At 41.0% G+C, this 24,297-nt stretch overlaps 1 protein-coding gene across 3 annotated transcripts in view; it reads left to right on the forward strand.

Annotated features, from left to right (window-relative positions):
* LOC310930258 (kinesin-like protein KIF21A) overlaps positions 1 to 22,274 on the forward strand; it is a 41,412-nt gene extending 19,138 nt beyond the window's left edge. The window contains exons 4-34 of one of the 3 annotated variants that reach the window (XM_083893182.1): positions 501 to 641; positions 928 to 1,059; positions 1,363 to 1,533; positions 2,043 to 2,158; positions 2,368 to 2,563; positions 2,654 to 2,843; positions 2,987 to 3,053; positions 3,357 to 3,560; positions 5,103 to 5,190; positions 5,281 to 5,395; positions 6,073 to 6,261; positions 6,357 to 6,556; positions 6,789 to 6,896; positions 7,001 to 7,069; positions 7,227 to 7,375; positions 7,553 to 7,697; positions 8,219 to 8,419; positions 8,548 to 8,649; positions 9,051 to 9,216; positions 9,776 to 9,796; positions 10,434 to 10,491; positions 10,819 to 10,873; positions 10,967 to 11,169; positions 11,770 to 11,895; positions 16,546 to 16,682; positions 18,194 to 18,368; positions 18,505 to 18,669; positions 19,937 to 20,054; positions 20,285 to 20,455; positions 21,311 to 21,510; positions 22,095 to 22,274. In XM_083893182.1, coding sequence (XP_083749308.1) covers positions 501 to 641; positions 928 to 1,059; positions 1,363 to 1,533; positions 2,043 to 2,158; positions 2,368 to 2,563; positions 2,654 to 2,843; positions 2,987 to 3,053; positions 3,357 to 3,560; positions 5,103 to 5,190; positions 5,281 to 5,395; positions 6,073 to 6,261; positions 6,357 to 6,556; positions 6,789 to 6,896; positions 7,001 to 7,069; positions 7,227 to 7,375; positions 7,553 to 7,697; positions 8,219 to 8,419; positions 8,548 to 8,649; positions 9,051 to 9,216; positions 9,776 to 9,796; positions 10,434 to 10,491; positions 10,819 to 10,873; positions 10,967 to 11,169; positions 11,770 to 11,895; positions 16,546 to 16,682; positions 18,194 to 18,368; positions 18,505 to 18,669; positions 19,937 to 20,054; positions 20,285 to 20,455; positions 21,311 to 21,510; positions 22,095 to 22,185 — 4,269 coding nt within the window. In that variant the 3' untranslated portion in view covers positions 22,186 to 22,274. The remainder of the gene's footprint in view (positions 1 to 500; positions 642 to 927; positions 1,060 to 1,362; positions 1,534 to 2,042; positions 2,159 to 2,367; positions 2,564 to 2,653; positions 2,844 to 2,986; positions 3,054 to 3,356; positions 3,561 to 5,102; positions 5,191 to 5,280; positions 5,396 to 6,072; positions 6,262 to 6,356; positions 6,557 to 6,788; positions 6,897 to 7,000; positions 7,070 to 7,226; positions 7,376 to 7,552; positions 7,698 to 8,218; positions 8,420 to 8,547; positions 8,650 to 9,050; positions 9,217 to 9,775; positions 9,797 to 10,433; positions 10,492 to 10,818; positions 10,874 to 10,966; positions 11,170 to 11,769; positions 11,896 to 16,545; positions 16,683 to 18,193; positions 18,369 to 18,504; positions 18,670 to 19,936; positions 20,055 to 20,284; positions 20,456 to 21,310; positions 21,511 to 22,094) is intronic. The other 2 variants (XM_083893183.1, XM_083893184.1) reach the window with 2 other exon arrangements.
* Positions 22,275 to 24,297: the final 2,023 nt, after the last annotated feature.

Raw genomic sequence — 24,297 nt, forward strand, 5'->3', positions numbered from 1 at the left:
CAAGGTCGTCTGTGCAGTAGTTCAGGGTAAAGGAGTTAGTGTTTGGTTGGTTAGACAGAGGTGGGAGTCTGCTGATACCAGGCACAGAGACGAACAATGGAACATTGAGGGAAAAGTTAAGACCCATTATTGTTGCAGGTATATGCAGATAGCAGATTGTACTGCAATTTTCTATTCCACTTCTAAAATAAAAGCTTTACTGTATATAAAATAGCCTAGATATAGTTCATGCTCTTATTTTAACACCATAAACTAAACACTTTTCCTTCTGAATGTCTACAGACACATTAGGGTTATGACAAGAATTTTAAGTTTAGCATTTTTCAAAATTACACATTTCTCATCCTTGTTGTTTGCTTGAGGTTTTGGTCCTAAATGCATTTAATGGTCATTAGCTCAGAAGGTTGTCTTTGAAATGTGCCTAATTTAGTCCAGTATTTAAAGTAATCTGTCTTTTTTGTGTGTGTGTGTGTGTGTGTGTGTGATTTGCCTCCATGAAGCTTTATAACGAGGAGGTTCTGGACCTGTTTGACTCCACAAGAGACATGAAGCAGAAATCTCACATTAAGATCCACGAAGACGCCACGGGAGGAATCTACACGGTCGGTGTGACCACACGCACCGTGTCCTCAGAGGCTGAGGTATGACTGGAAGATCATGCGTGTGTCAGAATCAGTGTCATGCGCACCAACCGCTTGAATCTAAATAGTGAATGCATGTTTGATTATGACACTTTCATTAGATTTTACAGCCGATTATTGTGATCAAGGCTTTTTACAAATACACTTTATTTATTATTCATATATCATTTATTACTGCACTCAATGTTTACTCTTCTAAATGCCAGAGAGTGTTTTGTTATCTGTAAGCTGACTTCAGGCAGCATAAATGTTACATTCAACACTTTTTCCCCCCCGCTCTGTTCAGATGATGCAATGCCTGAAACTGGGCGCTCTGTCTCGCACCACAGCCAGCACTCAGATGAACGTCCAGAGCTCTCGATCACACGCCATCTTCACCATCCACCTGTGCCAAGTCCGCGTTTGTGCCTCTGACAATGTTAGTGCACTCTCACACTATTATAAATGTACCTTTTATGCCGTTTTAATCAAAACATACAGAGAAATTGATCCAGGTTAATTTTGACTGCCTCAGCTTGTTTGCAGTTGTCAGAATTAAATAATTAAGTCATTGTATCTTGATTTAATTCATTTAGTCTTCTTTAAAGTGCTTCAATATACACTTTTATTGTGGGAAAAATGTTTAAATGTTGAATGAAAGCTTTTTCTTACAATCAGTTACTTTGTCCGACGTAGGGAAACACTAACAGGGTTTGTGTGCGCGCGTGTCATTGTCACTCAGCAAGAAAACGAGACCGATAACAGAGTCTCCAACGGAAATTCCGAGATGGACGAGTACGAGACGCTGACGGCCAAGTTTCACTTTGTCGACCTGGCCGGTTCTGAGAGGCTGAAAAGAACCGGAGCGACAGGCGATCGAGCCAAAGAGGGCATCTCCATCAACTGTGGACTGGTGAGCTTCTCCCTCCTCTGCCTGGCTGCTGGAGGACTTTGATATTCTAGAGTTGTACTGCCATCTAGTGGCCGGATTGTGTAGTTATTATAAATTCCCACAAGTTTTATTGTTTCACCAACAAAAAAAATAGAACATAGAAGCCTTAAGTGTGGAATGCTACATTTACTAATGCAATTTAGTCCATGTATTCTGATTGTGAGGAACTTAATGAATTAAGATTAATTTAGTTATTGATTTATGTGTGGTTTTGCTTCATAAGAAAACAAAGCATTTAAATCATTAAATAGGATTTTATTATTAATATCATTTCTGTCATAGCAACAGTTCTAAATCTTTGGTACTTTGACTTATTTATTGTTTGATCAAACTTTGCTGACCTGCCTTCAGGGTTTGACCAAAAAAAAGGGGGGTTAGGTTATGTAAATGTGCTTATATATTAAAGACTCTTGTTCTGCAAACACCTGTATCAACCTGAAACCCTTCTTCGGCCCTCTCTTTTGCCGCAGCTTGCTCTGGGGAATGTAATCAGTGCTTTGGGTGACCGGAGCAAGCGGTCATCACACGTGCCTTACAGAGACTCCAAACTGACCCGGCTTCTGCAGGACTCATTAGGAGGAAACAGGTTTCTCATTTCATGAAGAACTTATTTAAGAATAGGATATTATGATGGAAGTGGAAAAGAAAGAATGTCCAGCAACACTAGCAATATTGCTATTCTAAAATAGCAATGAAATCCAACCTGTGAAAGCATGCAGCCTGTAGTCAGTTATCATAGAAGTAACATTGCTCAGTTAAAGAATGATACTGACGTCCCCCTCCTTTTTGTTTCAGCCAAACAGTGATGATAGCGTGTATCAGCCCGTCTGATCGTGACTTCATGGAGACGCTGAACACGTTGAAATATGCCAACCGCGCTCGCAACATCAAGAACAAGGTCATGGTGAACCAGGACAAGGCCAGCCAGCAGATCAGCGCTCTGAGGACGGAAATAGCTCGACTGCAGATGGAGCTGATGGAGTACAAGGCGGTGAGCAGTATAGTGGTTATTTTTTTGACTTAACAGTTGAACCATTGCATGCTGATATCTGTTTATAAAAATCCTCTCCCTCCCCTGTAGGGTAAACGCATGGTGGGCGAGGATGGTATGGAGAGCTTCAGTGACATGTTCCATGAGAACACCATGCTGCACACAGAGAACAGCAACCTGAGGGTGAGGGTGAAGGCCATGCAGGAGACCATCGACGCTCAGAGGGCACGGCTCACTCAGTTGCTTAGCGACCAAGCCAACCAAGTCCTCGCCAGAGCGGGTAAGGGTTCAGAAGTGCACTCCTAATCCTCGTTTCCACCAAGCAGAACCAGTGTGGAACAGTACAACAGTGTTATTTTGTAGTTCTAAATATGAAGCCATTGTGCTTTTCACCTACCTCATCTGATTTTTTTTTTCCCCCAGGTGAAGGAGGTACAGAGGAGATTGGAAACATGATTCAGAGTTACATCAAAGAGATTGAAGACCTCAGGTAGACATCTCTGACTGTAGAGAGAGAGAGAGGAATGTGTGTTGTCATTCTGTCCCAGAGCTGTTATTCCTCAGTCTGCTCAAAAGTGATGAAGTCTCCACAGTGTTCTGTACATCAGTCTGAAGTGCAAATGTATGACAGCTCTCTTATCTTAAGATAAACGACAGAGAAATCTCAAACTTGTATAAGCACGTTTGTCCAACACTCACACTTGTTGCGTGAGTGTTGGACAAACGTGCTTATACAAACCTGGATCTGACGTGAACGTTGTCTTGCGTGTGTCCCCTCGGATTTCATCCCTAGAGCCAAACTCCTGGAGAGTGAAGCCGTGAATGAAAATCTGAGGAAGAATCTGTCTCGTGCCTCCAACCGTCAGTCCCTCTATGGAGGCTCCGGCTCCTTTTCCTCCTCGCTGCTGGCCCCTGAGAAGGAGACGTCTGATATCATTGAACTGGCCAAGAAAGACTTGGAGAAACTGAAGAAACGAGAGAAAAAGAAAAAGAAGAGGTAATAACATTAGCGGAGGGGAATTGTCATCAATAAAAAACATGTGTTCTAAGGTTGCTGTTGCATCTTGTTGCATACTGTGCTGCCTTTACATCCGAGTAAGTTTCAAACTTCAAGAAATACTAGGACTTGAATGACAATACTAGGTGGAACTAGTAGTTCATGTGCACATCTGGAAAAAAAATAATTTCCCACCATCTGCATTTTTGGCCTGTTTTAGTTGTGTTCAGTTCCTGTAAATCTAAGGAAGTTAAATGGAATTCAGCCCTCGTTAACCATGCAGATCTTCTGCTGTGATTAAAGCCCATAATCCACTGTGATTATTAAGATTAATGTCTGTTGAAGAAGTTGCCTGTGATCACTCGGCTCACACTGAGCAGAAGTAATCAGATTAATGTTAAATGCTGCGGGGGATGAAGTTTGGGGCTGACCAGTACAGAGCTTTCTCTGACCATTCTTCCCTCCATTCTTCCTTCCTTCGTTCATCTCTTGCTTCCTTCTCTCGTTCGATCCTTCACCTCTCCCTGAAGACTCCAGCAGCTCTTGGAAGAGAGAGAGATGGAGGAAAGGGAGGAGGAGGATGTGGTGGTGGTGGAAGAGGTTGAGGATGCCAGGTTTGTCAGAGCTTCCACCCTCCGTTTGCCTCTTCCATTCTTTTGCTTCCCCCTAACTCAGCATTTTATTTTACTCTATATGTTTTTGGCAGGTACTTTTTCTGCACCTGGAGTGACACATGCCTCTGTAGCAGCGATTCACTCCCGCAAAATAAACCTTATTCTTCTCTCTTTAGATCTTCTGTGTGAAAACCCCTTTGATCCATCATGCTACATCCCCTGCTTCTTTGTGTCTTTTGCTGACTTTTGTTATATGCAGTGAAAACATCTTGGAACTTTTCAACAGGTGTCTATTCTGAGAAATTTCACAACACAATATAATCAATATTGTATCATATTATTGAATATTATAAGTGCCTTATGGTGGAGCACACAGGCAAAAAGTGTGTCTCAGTAATTTCTGACAAATAAGTTTAAAATTAAATGTATCAGAACATGGTTAAATTGGATGACAAATCCCTCATTTCTTTTTTGGGTGTTAATGTTTTTATTATCATTATTTGCTTTTGTTTGAAACATCACCATGGCTTTCCAAACCCCCTGCGTTTGGATAAAGATATTTATCCAACAGATCTGCTTCAAGGATTTGGTTCACAAATGTTTTTTTTGCGGCATTTTCCCTCCTTCCATTTTCTTTTGGCTTTGTTCAAACTCCCTTTGTTAGAAAATTACACTTAAAAAAAAACAAAAAATCTCTGTCCCATTGTGTTTTTGTTTACATATAACACATTTTATGTTTGCCAAAAAAGCCTTAAAATTGTATGGTACCAACTTAAAAATGCCATTGACCTCAAATTAACTTGCATTATGTGTTACAGTAACCTTAAAAGATGCACTTAAAGTACACTTAAAAAAACAAACAAAAAAAAAAAACATTCATGGCAGGTGTATGATGTCTTTGACTCTTCGTTATGTCCAAATGTTTCAGTGCCAACAAGGAAGAAATTCCCGACAACGAGCAAGAGAAGGGCATTGAGAAGGAGACGACGGAGCGAGTCAGTGAGGACGCAGAGATGGTACGACCTGAGGTCTAATACTTCGTCTTTGTATCGATTTTTTTTTTTTTTTAAATGCATCAAAATACATTCAGTTTATTTGACATATAGGACATCCAGGAGGCCAGCGATCATGAGGAAGGAGAGGAGGAAGAAGAGGAAGAAGAGGAAGAGATGGACGTGGAAGAGAGCTCTGATGATTCTGACTCGGAGTCGGATGAAAAGGGTATATAAACCAATGTCCTACTTCCTGTTCTCCCTCTTTGTGTTAGAAGCGTCTGCTGCAGTTTGTCCACATGGGGGAGCTGTGTTGATGCAAACCCATACTGTTTCTGCAATAGAAAGAAAGGTTTTGAACATACAAACATATATTTTTAAGTTGAATTGTTGGGCATGTAGTGAATAATTAAAACAGAACAGATGGACTACATGGAAAATACTGATTCTACCTATAATCTGTGGGCACTACTGTGATACTTCAATCTAAGTGGTGTCTAATGCAACGTGGCTCCTCATGCTAAGGAAATGGACAAATAAGAATGTCATAATGAAAGTACATCACAATTCTAATTCTAAATATGGCCTGAAACACAGATGCACCATTGTTCATGAGGAATAGGAAGATCCATAATAGCAGTAATAGAAGGTGCAGTCAGTTTACATAAGCGATCGATCAGACACAGTGAAATGCACTCAATTTGTCAATTTTGTATGGAGTTTATTCTCAAAAGCCTTAGCAAATGGAAGGTTAAAATCATTTCCCAAAGATGTATAGAAAGTGCTTAGAGAGAGCACAGTCCTCCACTGATGCATTCTGTAAAATCTATTGTTAAAGGAAGTCGATTACTTCTCCAGTTTTTTAGTAAATGGTGAGTAATCATTTTTTTTGTCTTGGTCCCACAGAGAACTTCCAAGCAGACCTGGCCAACATCACCTGTGAGATCGCCATCAAGCAGAAGCTGATCGATGAGCTGGAAAACAGCCAGCGGCGTCTCCACACACTCAAACAGCAGTATGAGCAGAAGCTGATGATGCTGCAGTGCAAGATCAAGGACACCCAGCTGGAGAGGGACCGTGTCCTCCAAAACATGAGTAAGATATTAAAAAAATATGCAAAATGTAACAATAATTGATTTGGTAAATATCAGAGTTGTCCATGATTGATTGATTGTGTTCCATTCTTTTAGATTCAGTAGAAAGTGGCACAGAGGACAAGACTCGCAAAATCAAGGCTGAGTATGAGAAGAAGCTGAGTGTCATGAACAAGGAGCTTCATAAGCTCCAGTCTGCTCAGAAGGAGCACGCCCGCCTGCTGAAGAACCAGTCGCAGTACGAGAGACAGCTGAAGAAGCTTCAGGTGGATGTGGCAGAAATGAAGAAGACAAAGGTACGATCGGTACTCTGTACTGTGTGGCCACTAAAGATTTGATTATCATTATTCTAGATGGTAGAATTTGGTACAATGTGTAGCTGTTGTGTGTCGTCTGACAGTCTTTACTCAGCTGGGTTTTAAACACAAACGATACAAACTTCCTCTAGAGCGTTCTAATTATTAAGAAGACATAATGAAAGCAGAATCTCTGTGTATGCAATCTATTCGTCATCTTTGATTGGACCAGGTCCGTCTCATGAAGCAGATGAAGGAGCAGCAGGAGAAGAACAGGATGAACGAATCTCGCAGAAACCGGGAAATCGCTACTTTGAAGAAAGACCAACGCAAGCAAGAGGTTAGTGGCAGGAAGGTCCCCCACTGCCTCATGTGCTTTAAGTGGCAACTACACTACGTAGTTCAGGTCTTTTATTGATGCTTATCGATCATTTTCTTTGTCAGCATCAACTTAAGTTACTGGAGGCTCAGAAGAGACAGCAGGAGCTCATTCTGAGGAGAAAGACTGAGGAGGTGAGCACATTTATTCACACTAAAAGTACATTTTCACTCTTACAGAAGCATATGGTCTGGTTTAAAAGACAAAAATGAATTCATAAAGTTAAATGGCAAATACGGCTTTTATCTCTTATCATTTTAATGTCTATTTTAATTTGTGTGTGTGTCTCAGGTGACCGCTCTGAGGAGGCAGGCCAGGCCCACCTCTGGTAAAGTCATCAGGAAAGTCAGTCTACCAGAACCATCAGTGCAGGACTCGGCCCACAGACCCCCGTCTGGCCGCATGTACTCCTCCGGCAATGCAGCTCCGAATGGAAACCGGTGAGTCTGTGTGGATTTTACACATTCATTTAGGAATTGTCGAAATAAATAGCGTTCCTGCATAACACACGAAATATCCTCAGGAGTTTCATCCATGTTGTCTCTAAATGAGCATTGGTGGTTTGAAATCATTCATTATTACATAACATTATTGACTTATTCTGTGTGTGTGTACAGTTCGTACTACAGGCGCACAGCGGGGATTTACTCCACCAGAGTTGCTCGTAATAAATGGCAGTGCCTTGAGCGACGGATCTGTGACATCATCATGCAGAGGATGACCATCTCAAATATGGAGGCCGACATGAACCGCCTCCTCAAGGTAAAGTCCTGCTGCAGTGCACAGGTGGAAGCACAAGCCTAGAGCTGAAGAAGGCAGTCGAGCAGTTAAATTCTTGAAAACTAAGATTAGCAGGGGGAATATGTATTAATGGTGTCATGTGACCTTGACTACACATGCATTGTATTTGAGGTTTTAATCCGGAATATTGTTCTCTCCCCATTTACCAGAGTATCTTCTCAATTAAATACAAATTTTCCCAACTGATTTAGGTATTTTGTTTCAGTCAATGGCTTCCCCCACTAAATCCAGATCCAGTCCTCAAACAATGCTGGATTTATGCACAGTCTGTTTGGTGGTTTGGCACAAAGAGTAGGGTTAATCATCTGGTGGATGTCTGTGTGTTAGAGCTTGCTGCTGTGGATAGAAACTGCCAGCATAGTATTAAATCTATTGTCAAATTGACTTTCTTTCCTGAGGTGGAAACCTGCAGGGACAATCAATGGGTTTCAAACACAAATCTAAGAATAAAAACATCCTCTCCTATCCGTCTGTGATTGCAGCAACGAGAAGAACTGACCAAACGTAAGGAGAAGGTTCTCAGAAAGAAGGACCGTCTGGCCAGGGAGGGGGCAGAGGCCGAGGCAGAGAAGGCAGTGCCTCCCCTCAACGAAGAAGTGGACGCGTTGGCGGCCAACATCGACTACATCAATGACAGCATCGCAGATTGTCAGGCCAACATAATGCAGATGGAGGAAACCAAGGTGAGAAAGCATGATGATGATAGTTAAAGTATTAAAAATGTTTATCTAGCTGTACAATACGGTCAAATTAATAAAGAAAGCTTCTAATTTACACTTAATGACTCCATAAATGTACTCTTTGCTTCCAGGAGGAGGGCGACACAGTGGACATCTCTGCCGTGATATGTTCATGTACTCTGGGAGAGTCTCGTTTCCTTCTCGACCACTTCATGACGATGGCCATAAATAAGGTAAATTAGTGTTAATAATGAGCAGGTTATCAGAGAAAGTGTATGCAGTGCATGCCCACTGTACTGTAGCATAATGGCTATGTTATATAAATGACAAAGTAGATAATGAGCAAATAACCGCACCGTATAAACACTGCTCTGCATAGATAAGCTGTGTGCCAAATGTAGTATAGACTGTAGTTTGTGCAGCTGACTCTTTTCTGCAGCTGGACAAACTAGAGTAGAGATTTTGTTGAAATAAAGGTATAAATGTGGATTTTTATCAGTTAAAGTTCAGAAAAACACACCAGTCTCCAACAGATATGAAAATGTGGTAATTGAGATGTATTGGTGCAGTTGAAGTACTAACATGTTGAATTTGAAAGGGTTAACACACTAACTGTGTGTTCTGACCACTTCAGGGTCTGCAGGCGGCGCAGAAAGAGTCCCAGGTGAAGGTGATGGAGGGCAGGCTGAAGCAGACGGAGATCACCAGTGCCACACAGAATCAGCTGCTCTTCCACATGCTGAAGGAGAAAGCAGAGTTCAACCCGGAGCTGGACGCTCTGCTGGGGAATGCTCTGCAAGGTTAGGAAAACAACAGCAGTTTGGTTTGTGTGAGGAGAAGAAGAAGAAGAACATACAAAGACCCCGTCTTAACTCAGTCCACATCCTGGGAGCATTGCTAGTATCACATCAAGTGAAATTCATCAGATTCTTACTCTGGGGATGACCGTACTGTTAATAAAGTTTTTTTCAAAAGTCAGCTACAAAGCATTTTGCCTTTCAGAAAGTGAACTGGGTTAATGGTCAGTTGCATGATCGGGGCGTATTGAGATTCTCTTGCCTGTTGCCTTCGGCTGAATAGAAGCTGACCTAATATCATTCAGAATTAATTCCACTGTTATAATGAGGCAAAAAGTCTGTAATTAACCAAAATGTTTACATTACGAAGAATTTTTTGCAAGCTTTTGTTCTGCAGGATGCACCGTTTTACAGTAGATGCACCATTTATTATTATTTTATATTCATTTGTTTTAGAATTTTTGGGGGAATGTGTTCTTGATTTTTTGCATTGCCTTTTTCTGTTCCCCCATTTTTTTTCTTTTTCTTTCTTTTTTGTTTTTGTTTTCTGATGTTTTCACAGAGCTAGGTAACATCCCAGCTGGTAAGTGATATCATATTAGACTCCTTACAGTGTAACGATGCATGGTTCCTCTTCCCTCTGCTTTGAAAACTAACGAAACATAACATTAACAGGTTGCATGAGTTGCAATGCGACCCGGCTTCTCTCCATCTGTCTGATGACCCCTCACTTCCCTTCATCTGGACACACACTCTTCCTCCTCCTCTTTCTCCAAGCTCTCCATGTGCTACAGCTTCTATGCTTTAGCACCCTGATAAACCGAGACCCTTCCACAGGAGCCGTACAACGTGGATATTTTAGCTCTGTCAGACCCTGTAGGTCAGCTGACCCATCCAGAGCCTGACTGCTGTCTCACCTTTTTCAACCCATCCAGTCACATTGAGCTCACAGAGGAAGTTTGTTTGTCGATTTAAAAACGGCATGGCACTGCACTGATATTGCCCCTCATCTGCTTCCCTCGTTCGTCTTCTCTACATCCAGTTTGGGCAGTAAATCCCAGATTATTGAAGAGTATTTTGTCCTGTGGTGAAACGCTATAAATGTTTTAGTCTTTTAGGTGAAGTGAATTTGACTTAGAAAGTGATTAGGCATCGTCTTGTTCTCATTAGCCAAGAGTTTTTTTTTAATTCTAACAGTATTCAATGATGTCATTTGACAGAAAATGGGGACGACAGCAGCAGTGATGAGTCTGCTCAGAGCCCTTCAGCAGAGGGAACGTAAGTACATTTTCATAAAAATTAGCAATGATCACATGCTCTGTCACGATATAATGTATATGTATATATGCGTATGTGTGATCATGTATGTGTATATATATATATATATACACGTGTGTATATATATACACGTGTGTATATATATATATATGTGTGTATATGCATATATATGTGTGTGTATATATATATATATATATATATAGTAGTATAGTAATGGATTAATAATCCAGTAATTGTTTCAGTTGTACACCAGATAATAAATATAAATATAAATAAAATGATCGTATGTGTATCGACACTATAACCATATATGCCTTTCCCTTTCAGCACTTTAGCGTCAGACCTCATGAAACTATGTGGAGAAACCAAAACCAGGAATAAGGTATTACAACTACAGTATACAGTGTTTATGTCATCCCCCCCCCCCCCACATAAACACTTGTCTGACACAGGTCTTCGTGTCTGTGCTCTGCAGGCTCGCAGGAGGACCACCACTCAGATGGAGCTGCTGTATGCAAATTCTGACTCCGTCCCTGAGGCGGCGACCACAGACTTCTCCAGTCCGATGCTGCTGTTGGCAGAAACACCAGATGGAGGAGGAGACATGGACACGTCAGGCTCATCAGTCAGGGACTACACAGCTCTCTCCCCTGGCTTTTCCTCTAAAATGGGCAGCATGTAAGTCCAGGCCTGGCACTCTTTGCTAACATATTTATTGGCACTTCCTTGTTGCATGAACCTTTGCTGCTACATCCTCTGCTTTATTTAAGTTCGGTTCACGTTATCCATTAGCCACCCTACGTCTCTTAGCTATGCCTTCCTGCACCTGATGAGACCTATGAGTTAAAAGCATGAAACTTCAGAGTTATTATCCAGTGCATAAACCTCTTTTCTAATCCCTTATTCCAGCTGACTTACATATTGCATACAAACTTACTAACCTGACCACTGGTTTATGAAAAGCCATGCTTCAAACGTGAGTGTACATTGACTTGTTTGTTAAAGAGCCTTGGCTGAATTATTTTTGAGTTTGAGAATTGCACAAAAGCTTCAGTGTCCTCAGTAGTTAGACATGAGCTTGTTGAAGAACCGTCACTGTTTTGGGACTTTAAATCACCAGGTAACTGTGTTTCTGAATGTTCTGCATGCTCCTGTCTAATTGTTGCATTATTCTTTTTTTGTTTTAGTTTAAAAATCCATCAGTTGTTTCTTATTATTTCTGTACATTGTCTTTTTGTTGTTGTTTGTGAATGACTCCCATGACATTTGAATGGTCAGTTCTGGCTCCAGAACTTCACCCGCGTTGGAAAGGCGAACTCCGGAGCCTTCCCCACTCTCTCGCAGGAAGACGTATGACAGGGCGCATGCAGCCGCCGACAGGGCAAAGGTCAAGGAGATTAAACAGTAAGAGCTTGCTGCCGACACTGTGGTTGCAAAAGCCGAGAGAAAGAGAAAAGAAATAACTTTAGCTCTACTAATCCTCCTTTTCTCGGTTTCCTGCTTTGAAGACGCATGTGGTCTCAACTGAATCAGAAACGTTCAATGCCTGCTGTGATAACCTTTCACCTGCCAACTTTTCTACTGGATTTAAGTACACAATTTTATTAATTCTGCGTCTTTTGACTCAAATTCAGTGCTGAACTTGCTCATGAATCTCTCTGCTGAAATTTTTTGATTGAGAAAATCACCAGCCTTTCTCTCTCTCATTCTTGGGAGTGAATTGTTGTGAGGGATGCAGAATGTGCTTGGTGAACTCTTATTATAAAGCAGAATGTGTGTCTGCAAATGGTCACATGATGGCAGCTTGTATTAATAATGCACGATAGAAAATAGTAGAACAGTTACACAGTTGATGCATTATTCTATTTCAGTGTAATTATAATAATAGTCCCCTTATTAAGTCTGGTTTTTTTTTTTTACTTTTGTTGGCATGAACTCGGCTGTTGCGAGCTACACTGTTTGGCCACTAGGGCACCACACCACACCACACCATTGAATGAATCCTTAATGCTACTACACAGTCTTTACTCCACACAAACACCCTGAGGCTAAACATGACATTTACATTTTTTTCTTGTGTGGCATAAGCATTCAAATTTTTTCACATGCTTGGCTGTTATTACAAAATGCATTATTATTATTATTTTATACAAATTGCTTTCTATAGATTTTTCTCTTGTTACTCGTAGAGGCTACAGAACAAATGCTGCAGGTTGACAAATTCAAAGGATGGCGGCGTGTAGAGGCGTGAATTTAAACTGAATGTAAAAGCCTTTTTATCTTTGCATTTCTCACTATTGTGGTGTTCACTGGAGCTTTAAGTTTACTTTAAATAATAACTACTATTTACTATTGTAGGAGGTCTGACACAGGACCGTCAATACCTTTCACAGAACAGTGTTGTTCTGAAAATGTAAAACTGATGAACACTTGGCAGCTATGTTGTCCTGTCAGTTGCTCTTCTTTGACATGAGTGCAGCATATGAATCTCCCGTCTGTCATCACACAGTCCTCCCACACTTCCACCGCCAGTGTGTAAACAGCTTAGCACACACTTTAATTATGCCGCAGCTTAATTGGCAGCCCCGCTGTCTTCCATCACAGCTTCGCCCTCAGGAACCTCAGGACGACGAGCAGCCCCACCATTTCCTCTTCCCCTTCCTCCTCCGCCGCTTGTCCCCGAAACCACATGTTTAGCCATATGACGGCGTTATCTGTGCTGCACAGCAGGTCCTACAGGACAAGTGGGAATGAAAGTTAAGTTAACGTTGGCTTGACAGAGGATCAGATTGTTGCTGAAAAGAGAATCTAAGCATGAACAGCAGGGATTTCCGCTCTAAAATAAGTCAGTTTGTCAAATGATGGCCAATACTGCATTCCCACGGTTACAGTGTAGTTTCACATTTGAGTACAGATTATTATTATTATTTTGTTAAATATTACATGGCTCCAGGTACTGACAGACTTGCAGACAAGGAAAGGGCTGTGCATCGGTCCATAGCAGGCATGACAGGCTAATCTCTCAGTCCCTCTGGCCCTGTCCAAGTAGGCAAGGAATGGCTCCCAAGTAGATGAGAATTTCTTTATTAATTTGGTTATTAAAAGTCTGACTTTTTCCATCTGTATGAGCAATGTTATTTCTGCCTTCCACCTCTGAAAGAAGGGGGAGAAGGTGACTTCTATTCTCTCAGAATCAGGCCATTTTATAGGCCTCAAAATCCAGTCAGTGAAAGGTGGGACCAAAAAGAGTTGGTGCAGGCTGCCCTCCAAGACTTTACATCCGTCACATGTTGGTGAAAGAGAGGAGTACACTTAATGAAATCTGGATTTACACTAGTGGAGACGGTAAATAACTTTAAATTGAAATCAGTTGGTGTCTGCTGTTAGCAGAACAGACATGGATTATAGGCGAGGCCTTGTCCCAATCGAAGATAGACAGTCATATACCCACCTCTTCCTCCTGTCTCTCCCTAATACTCTCTGTGGTGACGATATTAAAACCAAACTGACTTAGATGAGACACCTGGAGTCAGGAGGGTTATTTAAGGCGTCAAAGAAGTCATGTTTCCAAGAAAGAGTTTCAAAATGATGAATCTGAGTTGAGACTTAGTGTCTCAAATCATCCTGCTATGTATACATCCTGAATGAAACTAAGCCCTTCTGTCTCCAGGTGTGATAAGTTAAATCTGACCAAAAAGGATGAAAGGAATGATTTAAAGAAAAGTGTGTCTGCACAAATGCCTCCGTGCTAATTAGATTTTGAATCCTAACAGAGTTCTTTAAGACTAAACTCAGACCAGGCATAGTCCTCGGCTTCTCCAACGTTGACAACAGTTCAGCTGTCAGTGAAGAATGGAATGGATTTCATTTTACAGCCACAAGGGGGCACCAGGGGCCAAATAACCTGAAGAATCCAATTGCCAAAACATTATCTGCCTTCCCTCTATATTGTTGTTGTTGTTGTTGTTGTTGTTGTTGTTGTTGTTGTTGTTGTTGTTGTTGTTGTTGTTGTTGTTGTTGTTGTTGTTGTTGTTGTTGCCTTATCATTTGTCCTATTGATTCATAAAAGAGCAGTATTTTCAAAGTAAGAGGTCTCTGCTTTGCAAATGGATTCCTGTTGTTTGCTGTATTGTGTCTAAAATCACTAACTTTCTCGCTGTAATTAACATACACATTGACTTTGTATTGTAGTATAGTATGCTCATTTAAACCTTGGACACTTGGTATCATCATTATCAGTATTTACACTCCACACCACAATTTACAGCATTATACTGTGGTATTTCAAGCACTAGATGTGCTCTGTGTGTGTGTATATATATATACGCCATGGACACTAGTTTATCATCGCATATAGGAAATTCTTGAGGGCACTACAGTATTTGGGGCACACACTCTATATTTCACAGCCATAAATAAAATGGCAGAGCTAAATATAGCAAGCTGGATTGCAGATGAGTGACAGCAGCAAAACTTTTGTTGCATAAAAGGTAGAAAATATTAAAGCCAAGACATTTGTTATGTATTACAGGACTAAAGCTGCAGGATTATTGTATTTTTGTAGCTGTTGATAGAAATAAGTATTTTGATGAAGAGGTAATCATCTCTCCGTTATATCAGATGTTGTTTTCTACTCCAGGAAGAATGGATGTCTCCACTCGTCCTCCGGCCGCTTACACCAAGTTGTTTCACATCCTCTCACCGACCCAACAAAGTACTTGTGTTTATTGTTTTTTATCATATGGCCCTCTAAGGCTTTCACCTGTGGTGTTTTGGGGCAAAAGGTGATGATGAAACACAGATGAACTTGTGGATTGCACCCTTTTCTCAACACAACCTACATTTTTTATTTTCCCCCTGCGGTTGTACAGCAGAGCTTGGGTTCGTGCGACCGTCTGCTAATCCGTAGTTTAGTTACACACAGCTGTAGTGATGGCGCTGTTGTCCGAGAGCCAGTTAATATGGTAGAAAAACAAAGGATGACTATCCTGGGATGTCTGGCATCAATAGATAGTGACAGTAACCCAGACGTTGTGTAATCTCGTTAAGCTTATTACTGCTATTGAGCCAGAATCTTCAATAATCCCCTGTTCATCAGTCACTTTTCGTTTCTTTTCTTTTTTCACGCTGCAGACCTCTTTCATGCACAACTCCTGAATATTGATGTCTTCTTCTGTGGTACAGCACCTGCTCCTACTCCTCTGATACAATAGATGCACACGTTAAAGAGAAGTGATTGTATTGATTCTGCCGTCAGTTGCCACTTTGTCAGAATGACCGGCAAATTAGCGATTGAGCGGGTTTGTGAAACGATATTGAACCTTTGACCCCCTCATCAGAGGCGCAGCTTGTGAACAGGCAAGGCAGGCAACTGCTTGAGGCCCCGACACTTGGAGCCTGAGGGCTGTTTTTTACTCATTTTATATGTTTTTTTCAGTTATTTACAGTATTTTATTGTTCTTTATATTTATATTGCTTTATAATGTGGGTTCTTTACAGTGTAATGTGTATATATAGTGTAATAGTTTCTTAAAAGCTATTTAAAGTATTTTATTGTTATTTACATTTATAGTTTCACATACTTTTTAATTACAAGGTTTTTTCCATGTTATTTCATTCGTTTCGGAAAAAAAAAAATATTTTGCACTCATACGTTTTTCATTGATGTCAGATTATTTATAACATAATGGTGATGAACACTGGTTGGAAGGGCCCCCTGGGAATTTTTGCTTAGGGCCCCTACAGACTCTAGAATCGCCTCTGCCCCTGATGATCCAGCACTGCCGCTCTCTGAGTGAGCGTCTGTCAAAAGAGAATTATGTGAAGGTGTCGGGTACTCGTGGGATCATTCTCTTTCTTCTCTTCAGCACAAAATGGTGACAGTGATCTCTTTCCTTTCCTTTGGACTTGGACATCTGTCTATTTTTTTTTGATTTACAGCATCATACTAATCATCCGTAAGAGCAGCATGTGGCGCATTTGACGACTTTTGTTGAATGTGTTTGGGCTTATGAGCTGATGCTACAGGGTGATAATGAGTGCATTTTTTTCCAGGGGCGTCATTAACCCTGTGCCGTCCACCAAGAGCAGCCGCTCGGCGACGCTGCAGTGTGTCCACGTGGCAGAGGGACACAGCAAAGCTGTTCTCTGTGTGGACTGCACTGATGACCTCCTCTTCACTGGATCCAAAGGTGAACCACCCACAGTCGTCTTCTCTCTCTCTCTGTCCTCATCAGTATTCCATGTATATAAATCCTCATTACACACTCGCAGACTTTATTACTTTCTCACATGCAGTTATGTAATTGCAAATAAAACTCGACGGGGCTCAATTGTCACATGCGCGGTATGCAAATGAGGTGATGAAATAAAATAATGTACTGGTAAAAACTCAATGAGTTTTTAAGCATTATAAATTGAGGTAATTATGTGGGTAGATCCCGTTAGCTTCCATAGTGGTGCTTGATAATATTCCCTGGGTCCACATAAAATATGCATTTACAACTGAACAGTTACAATTCTTGATTCTTGATTAACAATCCTTCATCCAGAACTTGATAACACAACATCTGGCACCAACCTTTAAAGTAGAGATAGACCGATATGTTTTTTTCAGGGCTGATACCTATTATTAGAAGTCATGGATGCCGATATCCAATATTTGTAGCTATATCGGATCAACAAAAAGGCCATGATTCGTACAGCTGTCTTGATTTGTTCTGTTTATTTTCTCCTCTTTCGCTGTCGACACCAAGAAATCATAAGCCACCGTGATAAACTATAAATACAAAACATAAAAGTCCATAAGAGTCTTCTGAGACTTATTTTAACAAATAAATAAAGTACGATTACCGTGTGCACCTCTTGAACACAGTGCAGAAAAACTTCATAACTTCTTGCCTCCATGACAGTGGTCCCACACAATCCCTCAGTTCAACCTCAAACTGACCCCAGTCATGTGACCATGCACTTCAAAATAAAATGACCTCACCTCAAGGTAGTGAAGTGACAATAAAAATCATTTTACTGACATGTTCTAATTCAGTTATGTATAAATGCAAACCCCCTCTGGTTTCCTATTTATTCATTTTCAACCACTTAATGAACACGCAACGGCTACAATATTGGTGTCAATTTTGAATAATACCAACACTTAAAGGTGCATTATGTAATAAATCTAAAGCAACTGGCCATAAAATCCTCCTAATATGTCACAGAGACTCAGGAATAATGTTCATATAACAAACTGAACTCTCCAACAACAACAGTACAGACAAAATATTTGCATTAAAAAAATGATTTTGAAATCATGTTTTGTCATGTGGCGCCACCTACCACCGTTTACCAATCATTGCAGTCGGTAGAGTCTCAGCTGCCGAGCAACCACAGGTTGCCAGGTACGTCTGAGCTGCAATGACGTAAAATGAAAACCTAAAAGACCTCGGTATATTGAGTTTGAGTGTAGTAACCGTTTTTGGCCACATTCTTACATATGGCGCCTTTAACTTTAACATTTAAATGCCTTTAAGCGTATGTTTATTAAACAGCTTTTCAGATTTGCAACATGTTAAATAGACATCTTTGTTTTAAAATTCTAACAAAACGTGCAGGAAGCTCCCAGGTTCAGCAGCATGTATTATAAAGTTAAATGAAATTTTAAATAAATAAATTGATCTCTTATTGGCTGTGTGTCGCCCTGCAGACCGCACGTGTAAGGTGTGGAACCTGGTGACCGGGCAGGAGATAATGTCCCTTGCTGGTCACCCTAACAACGTGGTGTCGGTGCGCTACAGCTCCAGTTTAGTCTTCACTGTGTCCACCTCCTGCATCAAAGTCTGGGACATCCGTGACTCGGCCAAGTGCATCCGCACACTGACGTGAGTCTGACTTTTTAACAGATAACCCTTTTGTTGTCATCACTACTAACGAAACAGGATGCACCTTTATATTTTACATACATTATGATATAATGTATCATGTATTCGTATATGTTGCATCCGTGTGTTTCTTCAGGTCTTCTGGTCAGGTAAACGTCGGGGACAACTCTGGGTCGAACACCAGCCGAACTGTCACCATCCCACCAGGCGAGAACCAGATCAACGAGATTGCTCTCAACCCCAACGGATCGGTCCTGTACGCGGCTGCTGGAAACTCGGTCAGAGTCTGGGATCTGAGAAGGTAAACTCGGTTTTTAAATACACTTCTCGTATTGATAATTACAAAGGTTCCTGCAAATGTAGAAATGAGAAAAAAGACAGAAAACAAGTCAAACAAATGTGAGTGAAGTATAATTGAGATTTATTTTAAGAGATTGGTAGAGTGACTGAACACTCTTTAATATTCCTCATAAGTGGCTGCATTCAAAGGCTGCAACGATTACAGTCATTGTCAACTATTTAGATCATGGATTATTCGTTTTTAGAGGGTTTTCTTTATAATTATAACACACTCTCTTATTTATCAGCTTCTTAAATGTTATTTTTTTGTTTGTGGATACAGGTTTGGGATACACCGAGCAACACTTTTCACAATTATCTGACAGTTTATGGACCAAACCAATACTGAATACTATGAAAACAATCATATTTTCATATAATAGACATATAGCTGTTTTAGTCGACAAGTCTCGTCCAGAAATTTGACCAAAATGATCTGATGGACTGTGAGGACTTCCCCTTGTCTACTTCTATGGAACCACGACAGGCTGCCTTTAAACTACATGAGAGAATTCCAGTGCAAATGCTGATAAATAAAAAACATGCTCAGTGTTAATTTAAATTCCATTTTATAACATTTAAGCTTTGAGACTGGTCATAGAGTTGGGAGTCATACATCTCTGTCACCGCCTCACCTCACTTTGTTAAATCAAGGATAATGAATTTATTATTTACTCGAGTCTAACACCACTTTTTCACAATTTTTCATAAGTCAATATTTGCAAGGTCATGAAAAAGGAGGACTGATATGAACCCTGCTTATCATTTGTATTCATTTCTTCTTGACTTTGATACACTGCACTGTTTTTAGATGCTTAACACACAAACACACACACACATACATATGTACACACCTCGCTGTTTGCCTCTCTGCTGTGGAGTTGGAAGATTGAGTGTGACAGATATACAATCTATACCTGTCATTCATCACTGTCACTCAGCTGTGGTTAGGCTCAGCTGCCGTTTGTCTTGATGAATTTCCTCTTTAATCCTGTTAGAGAATAAAAACAGTCGATAGAGGAAGTGGGAAAGATTAAATCAACTTTGAGTCGATGTGAGCTGCACAAACACCGAGATTGAACACTCAAACTCCAGACACACTTTGTTCACATAAATGAAAGGGGGTTTTGTTGTTGGAATATTTCATTCACTTCATGTCACTGAACAAATTATGTCATGAAGGCTGGAACTCTTTTTTATGACGTCATCCTTTTTCTCCCCCACATTAGATTTGCATCCACTGGTAAACTCACTGGTCATCTTGGCCCCGTCATGTGTCTGACCGTGGATCAGTCCGGAAGCAACCAAGACCTGGTGATCACGGGGTCCAAAGATCATTACATTAAGGTGAGTTAACGGTGTGTATGAGCTCCTGGGAGAAAAAAAGCCACATGTTTTATTCAATATAGGCACAAGATGTAGCCCACAAGATTAACTGGAGTCCCTGGAGCGCAATAAAAGTAAAATATTATACATACACAGTGTATACAAAGAGGCACTACAGCCATTATAGAGTGCTATATGATGATCTATGATTCCACAACAATATTTTTTTCCATGCGTCCTTGCTGTTGCAGCTGTTTGAAGTGAGCGAGGGCTCGTTGGGGAGCATCGGCCCGACACACAACTTTGAGCCACCGCATTATGACGGCATCGAGTCACTGGTGGTGCAAGGGGACTTTTTCTTCAGCGGCTCTCGAGACAACGGCATCAAGAAGTGGGACCTGGACCGAAAAGACCTGCTGCAGGTTAGCCATGTTAATATAAAGATGAGATGAGATTAGACTGAGGAGACAATGAAACATCTTGGAGGTTTGATAATGAATTTGACCTCTAGTGGAATAAAACGGAACATAATCATTGACTTATGTATTTCATTATCATTAAAAATTTATCTTTTTAGCGCATTTTATTCATTAGGGTGTATGGAAATATTCTTGACGGTGGTTTTGTGTTGTATTGAAGACTGACCACTCATTAGCATCAAGCTTAATAGCTTTAAAAGCTTTTACTCTTTCCTCACCATTCCTCTGCCTGCACATAGAAAACTGTATTGTTAATACATAATAATAATAATATTGATATTTTTACATTTTCTTTCTTAAAATAGAGTATGTTTGGAGGGGGAATCTCAATACATCTTCATCTCCTTGCCTTAAGTATTATGATACATCACATTGTATTGTTATTTTGTTTTAATTTTTGTTTCAACAGTGTTCTTAAATGTTACTATCTTGGTATGTTTGCAAGAATAGACACTAAAATAGTCTAAAATCTCAGCGGCAGACGTGCTCAATAGAAAGCTTTCTATCATAACAGAAACAAACTTACACGATAACAGATTGTGTAATTTCTCATGCAAATCTAAATGTAAGCCTTTCTTTACAGCACATTAACAAGATACAGTATTTCATTAGATTGCACAAATAATTGGCAGTAAATAGATTTTTATCACACACTCACACAGTGAAGAGAGTCGGTCCCCTGACGTTTGAGATTTTCACTCATTTATGACAAAGTGTTGAGAGATGGCGTGTGTGTGTGTGTGTGTGTGTGTGCAACAACTCCTCAACTCCGTCTGTGACATTCTCTCTCTCCATCAGCAAGTCCCTAACGCTCATCGTGACTGGGTGTGTGCGCTCGGAGTGGTTCCCGGCTCTCCGGCCCTGCTCAGCGGCTGCAGAGGAGGCGTGCTCAAGCTGTGGCACACGGACACGTTAGGGGCGCTGGGCGAGCTCAAGGGTCACGAGAGTCCGATCAACAGCATCGCGACCAACAGCAGCCACCTGTTCACTGCATCAGAGTAAGACTCACACACGCACACACGACCAGCCAAGTATATAAAATTTGTTATAAGATTTCATTGCGTTAGATTCTAGTTTTACTACGTGGTAAATGTATTTGTTGACTTGCCCTCACAGACTCTCTGCGAGTCACAAAGTCAGCAAAGCTGTTCTCTGCTGTTCTGGAGCCAAAAGAGTGGATTTCGCTCTCACTCTCTGAATCTTGAGAGAAGCAGCTGAACCATATGGACCTTGTCGCCTGTGTCTCAGTGTATTTATAGACTCACGTTGGCTCATTTGAATGCATACGATGCATTCAGACTGACGTGCAAGTATCAAGCGGTGCACTATATGTATTTGGACTGCGCAATTCAACAAAGGTCATAAAAACAAGGAGAACTTCTTACTCGAGTCAAGTGTTTTTTTGATGCACGGCAAAAAGGGCAGAGAAATCTGGTAAACTCTGCAGATTATTATAGTTATTGCATTCCAAATCAGGATATATGACTATATATATATCCATATATCATGTAAACAAATGAAGGTTCATGTTCACACTATATGTGTGCCTTACATTCCATTATCTTCTGTGTTTCTCCCTCAGTGACCGGACCGTGAAGATCTGGCGTGCGCGTGGTGGGCTGGACAGCACCTTAGAGGTGGCTGACAATGCGGATGAGGTGGCGAGCAATTGAACACGGCGCGCCTCCTCTGGAAAAACACTCGCAGCATCCTCTGATGCTGCTTCCCTGCACTTTGACCCCATAAACCAAACCAAACCAAACCACTGAAGCCCCCCCCCCCAACTCTCACTTTTTCAACACACACGCCTTCATTTTGCTCTGTAACCTTTTCTGACAGGAGGAAACTAATGTCGTCTCAAACTAACTCTGTATTCTCAGAGGGATTCACTATAATCACGTTTAGTCCTCTGTGCCGTTAGTGAGTCTTTGCAGTAGGAAATGTTTTCTCTCTTTTCCACTGCAGACAGGAACATTTATGTAGGTGTTTAACACGACTTCCCTGTGCATTAGGTGCTATGCCAGGAATCTACACATTTATAAATGCACATTAATGTGTTAGATTAGGAAAAAGTAAAACTGGAGGACGTTAAGTGTAGAGGAGAAAAAGGTGGCAGCGCTAACAGGTTGGTAGCTGGTCTTCACAACCCAGTTCTCCAGTGTCTTGGGTATTGTTTCTGGACACTTGAAGCAGGACCAATGTCTCCACGGCCCCTTTTTCCCCCTTTAACTATCAAGTGTCTTCATGTGGAAAAAGATAAAATCACCATTCCCCTGAACTTCCCCTTCCTCACTTGTAGTCCTCACTGTCCTGCACACACTTACAAGTTAACTGCACCACATTTTTGCTTTTTCTCGCCGACTGTGAGACGAGAAGATTATTACTACGCTCATATATCTGTCACGTGTCAGTGTGGTAAATGTACGAGAACGGCCTGAGCTTAGCATGGAGAAAGCAGCTAGCTAGCCTGTTGACACTGAATGTCTTTTCAGCGTAAATTTGTATGAAAACCTGTGTTAGAAATTATGTAAGCACATGAATTATTTTCCCCACTCTGTTTACTCTGTTTTTTGGTCTGAAATTTATGGATTTTAATTTATGCTAGGCTAATTGGCTGTCGGCTATAGCTGTATTGTCTTAGCTAGCTATCAGGAAGTAACCACTGTATTTCCTTGAACTCGACAAGATCAGTATTTGACACGTAATCAGATTTCAGGTTGAGATTTTGAGAATGTTCTACAGTTGTCTACACATGTTTGACCACATATAAAAATGTACGTTTGCTGTTAACACTCACTGAACTTACACTTCCTGTGTCACTGTCTAACTTCCTATGCTGCTAAGTCATGTGCTCGCCTCCTTCCACCCTTTAAGAGGGCTTCTAGTTGTGGACTCCAGGAGAAGTCCGCCTGCTACTGTAGCAGTGTGTGTGTGTGTGTGTATGTGTATATACAATTTTAATGTCTTTCGAGAGGCAGCGCTGTCGGATTCAGTCTGATTTGTGAGTCCTGACCGCGTCGACTGACATCTGTCTCCCAGTGCCGATCCTTGCGGGGCCTTTTCTGGAGACGCTCACAGTCTCCCTCGTCTAACTGATCCGTCAGGAATTGTGTACTGTCACTTTTGAATGTTCTGTGAAACAGCGGCTATAGGAATTTTTTCAAATACATAATTAATGTATGTAAACAAAAGAAACCTGACTGAATGGGAGCTTTGTGGGACCACTGATCTGAACACGGCCTCTTCTGAGAGCCGCTAGGACCGGGACTGACAGGAGGACTGACGAGCAGCATCTTTAATGTTTCGATGGCCTACGGTTATTATAATTATAATGATTATTATTATTATTATTATTATTATTATTTTTGCGTTGTTTTGTTTGTTGTGCTGTTACCCTGTTACACAGCGAGGGCTTTCCCCTGTGGAATTTTGGTAGCCACTCACAAGTGGCAGGCTGTAGCGATTCTAATGTCAGATGCCTGGTGAGAATAAATGTCATCTGTCAAAAACAACTGTGTAGTTTTTGATATGATTTTTCTGCAGGTAATTGCAGGCGAGTTGAGTTAACCTACATTTGTAGTTGTTTTGGATCGTTTATAGATACCATGATGGGTTGGTGATTCAGGCTGGACCTTTTTGTGTGCTTTTTTTCCCCAATTTCTGTGGGCTTTCTTCAGGTAATACACCTTCCATGGTCCAAACGCATATTACAGATTGAGATTAGCTTGACTGGAGGCTTTAAATTGCCTGTAGGTGCAAGCGTGACTGGTTGTTTGTATGTTTAC

This window comes from Microchirus variegatus (assembly GCF_963457635.1).
Source record: "Microchirus variegatus genome assembly, chromosome: 8".
In the NCBI taxonomy this organism is placed as follows: Eukaryota; Metazoa; Chordata; class Actinopteri; order Pleuronectiformes; family Soleidae; genus Microchirus; species Microchirus variegatus.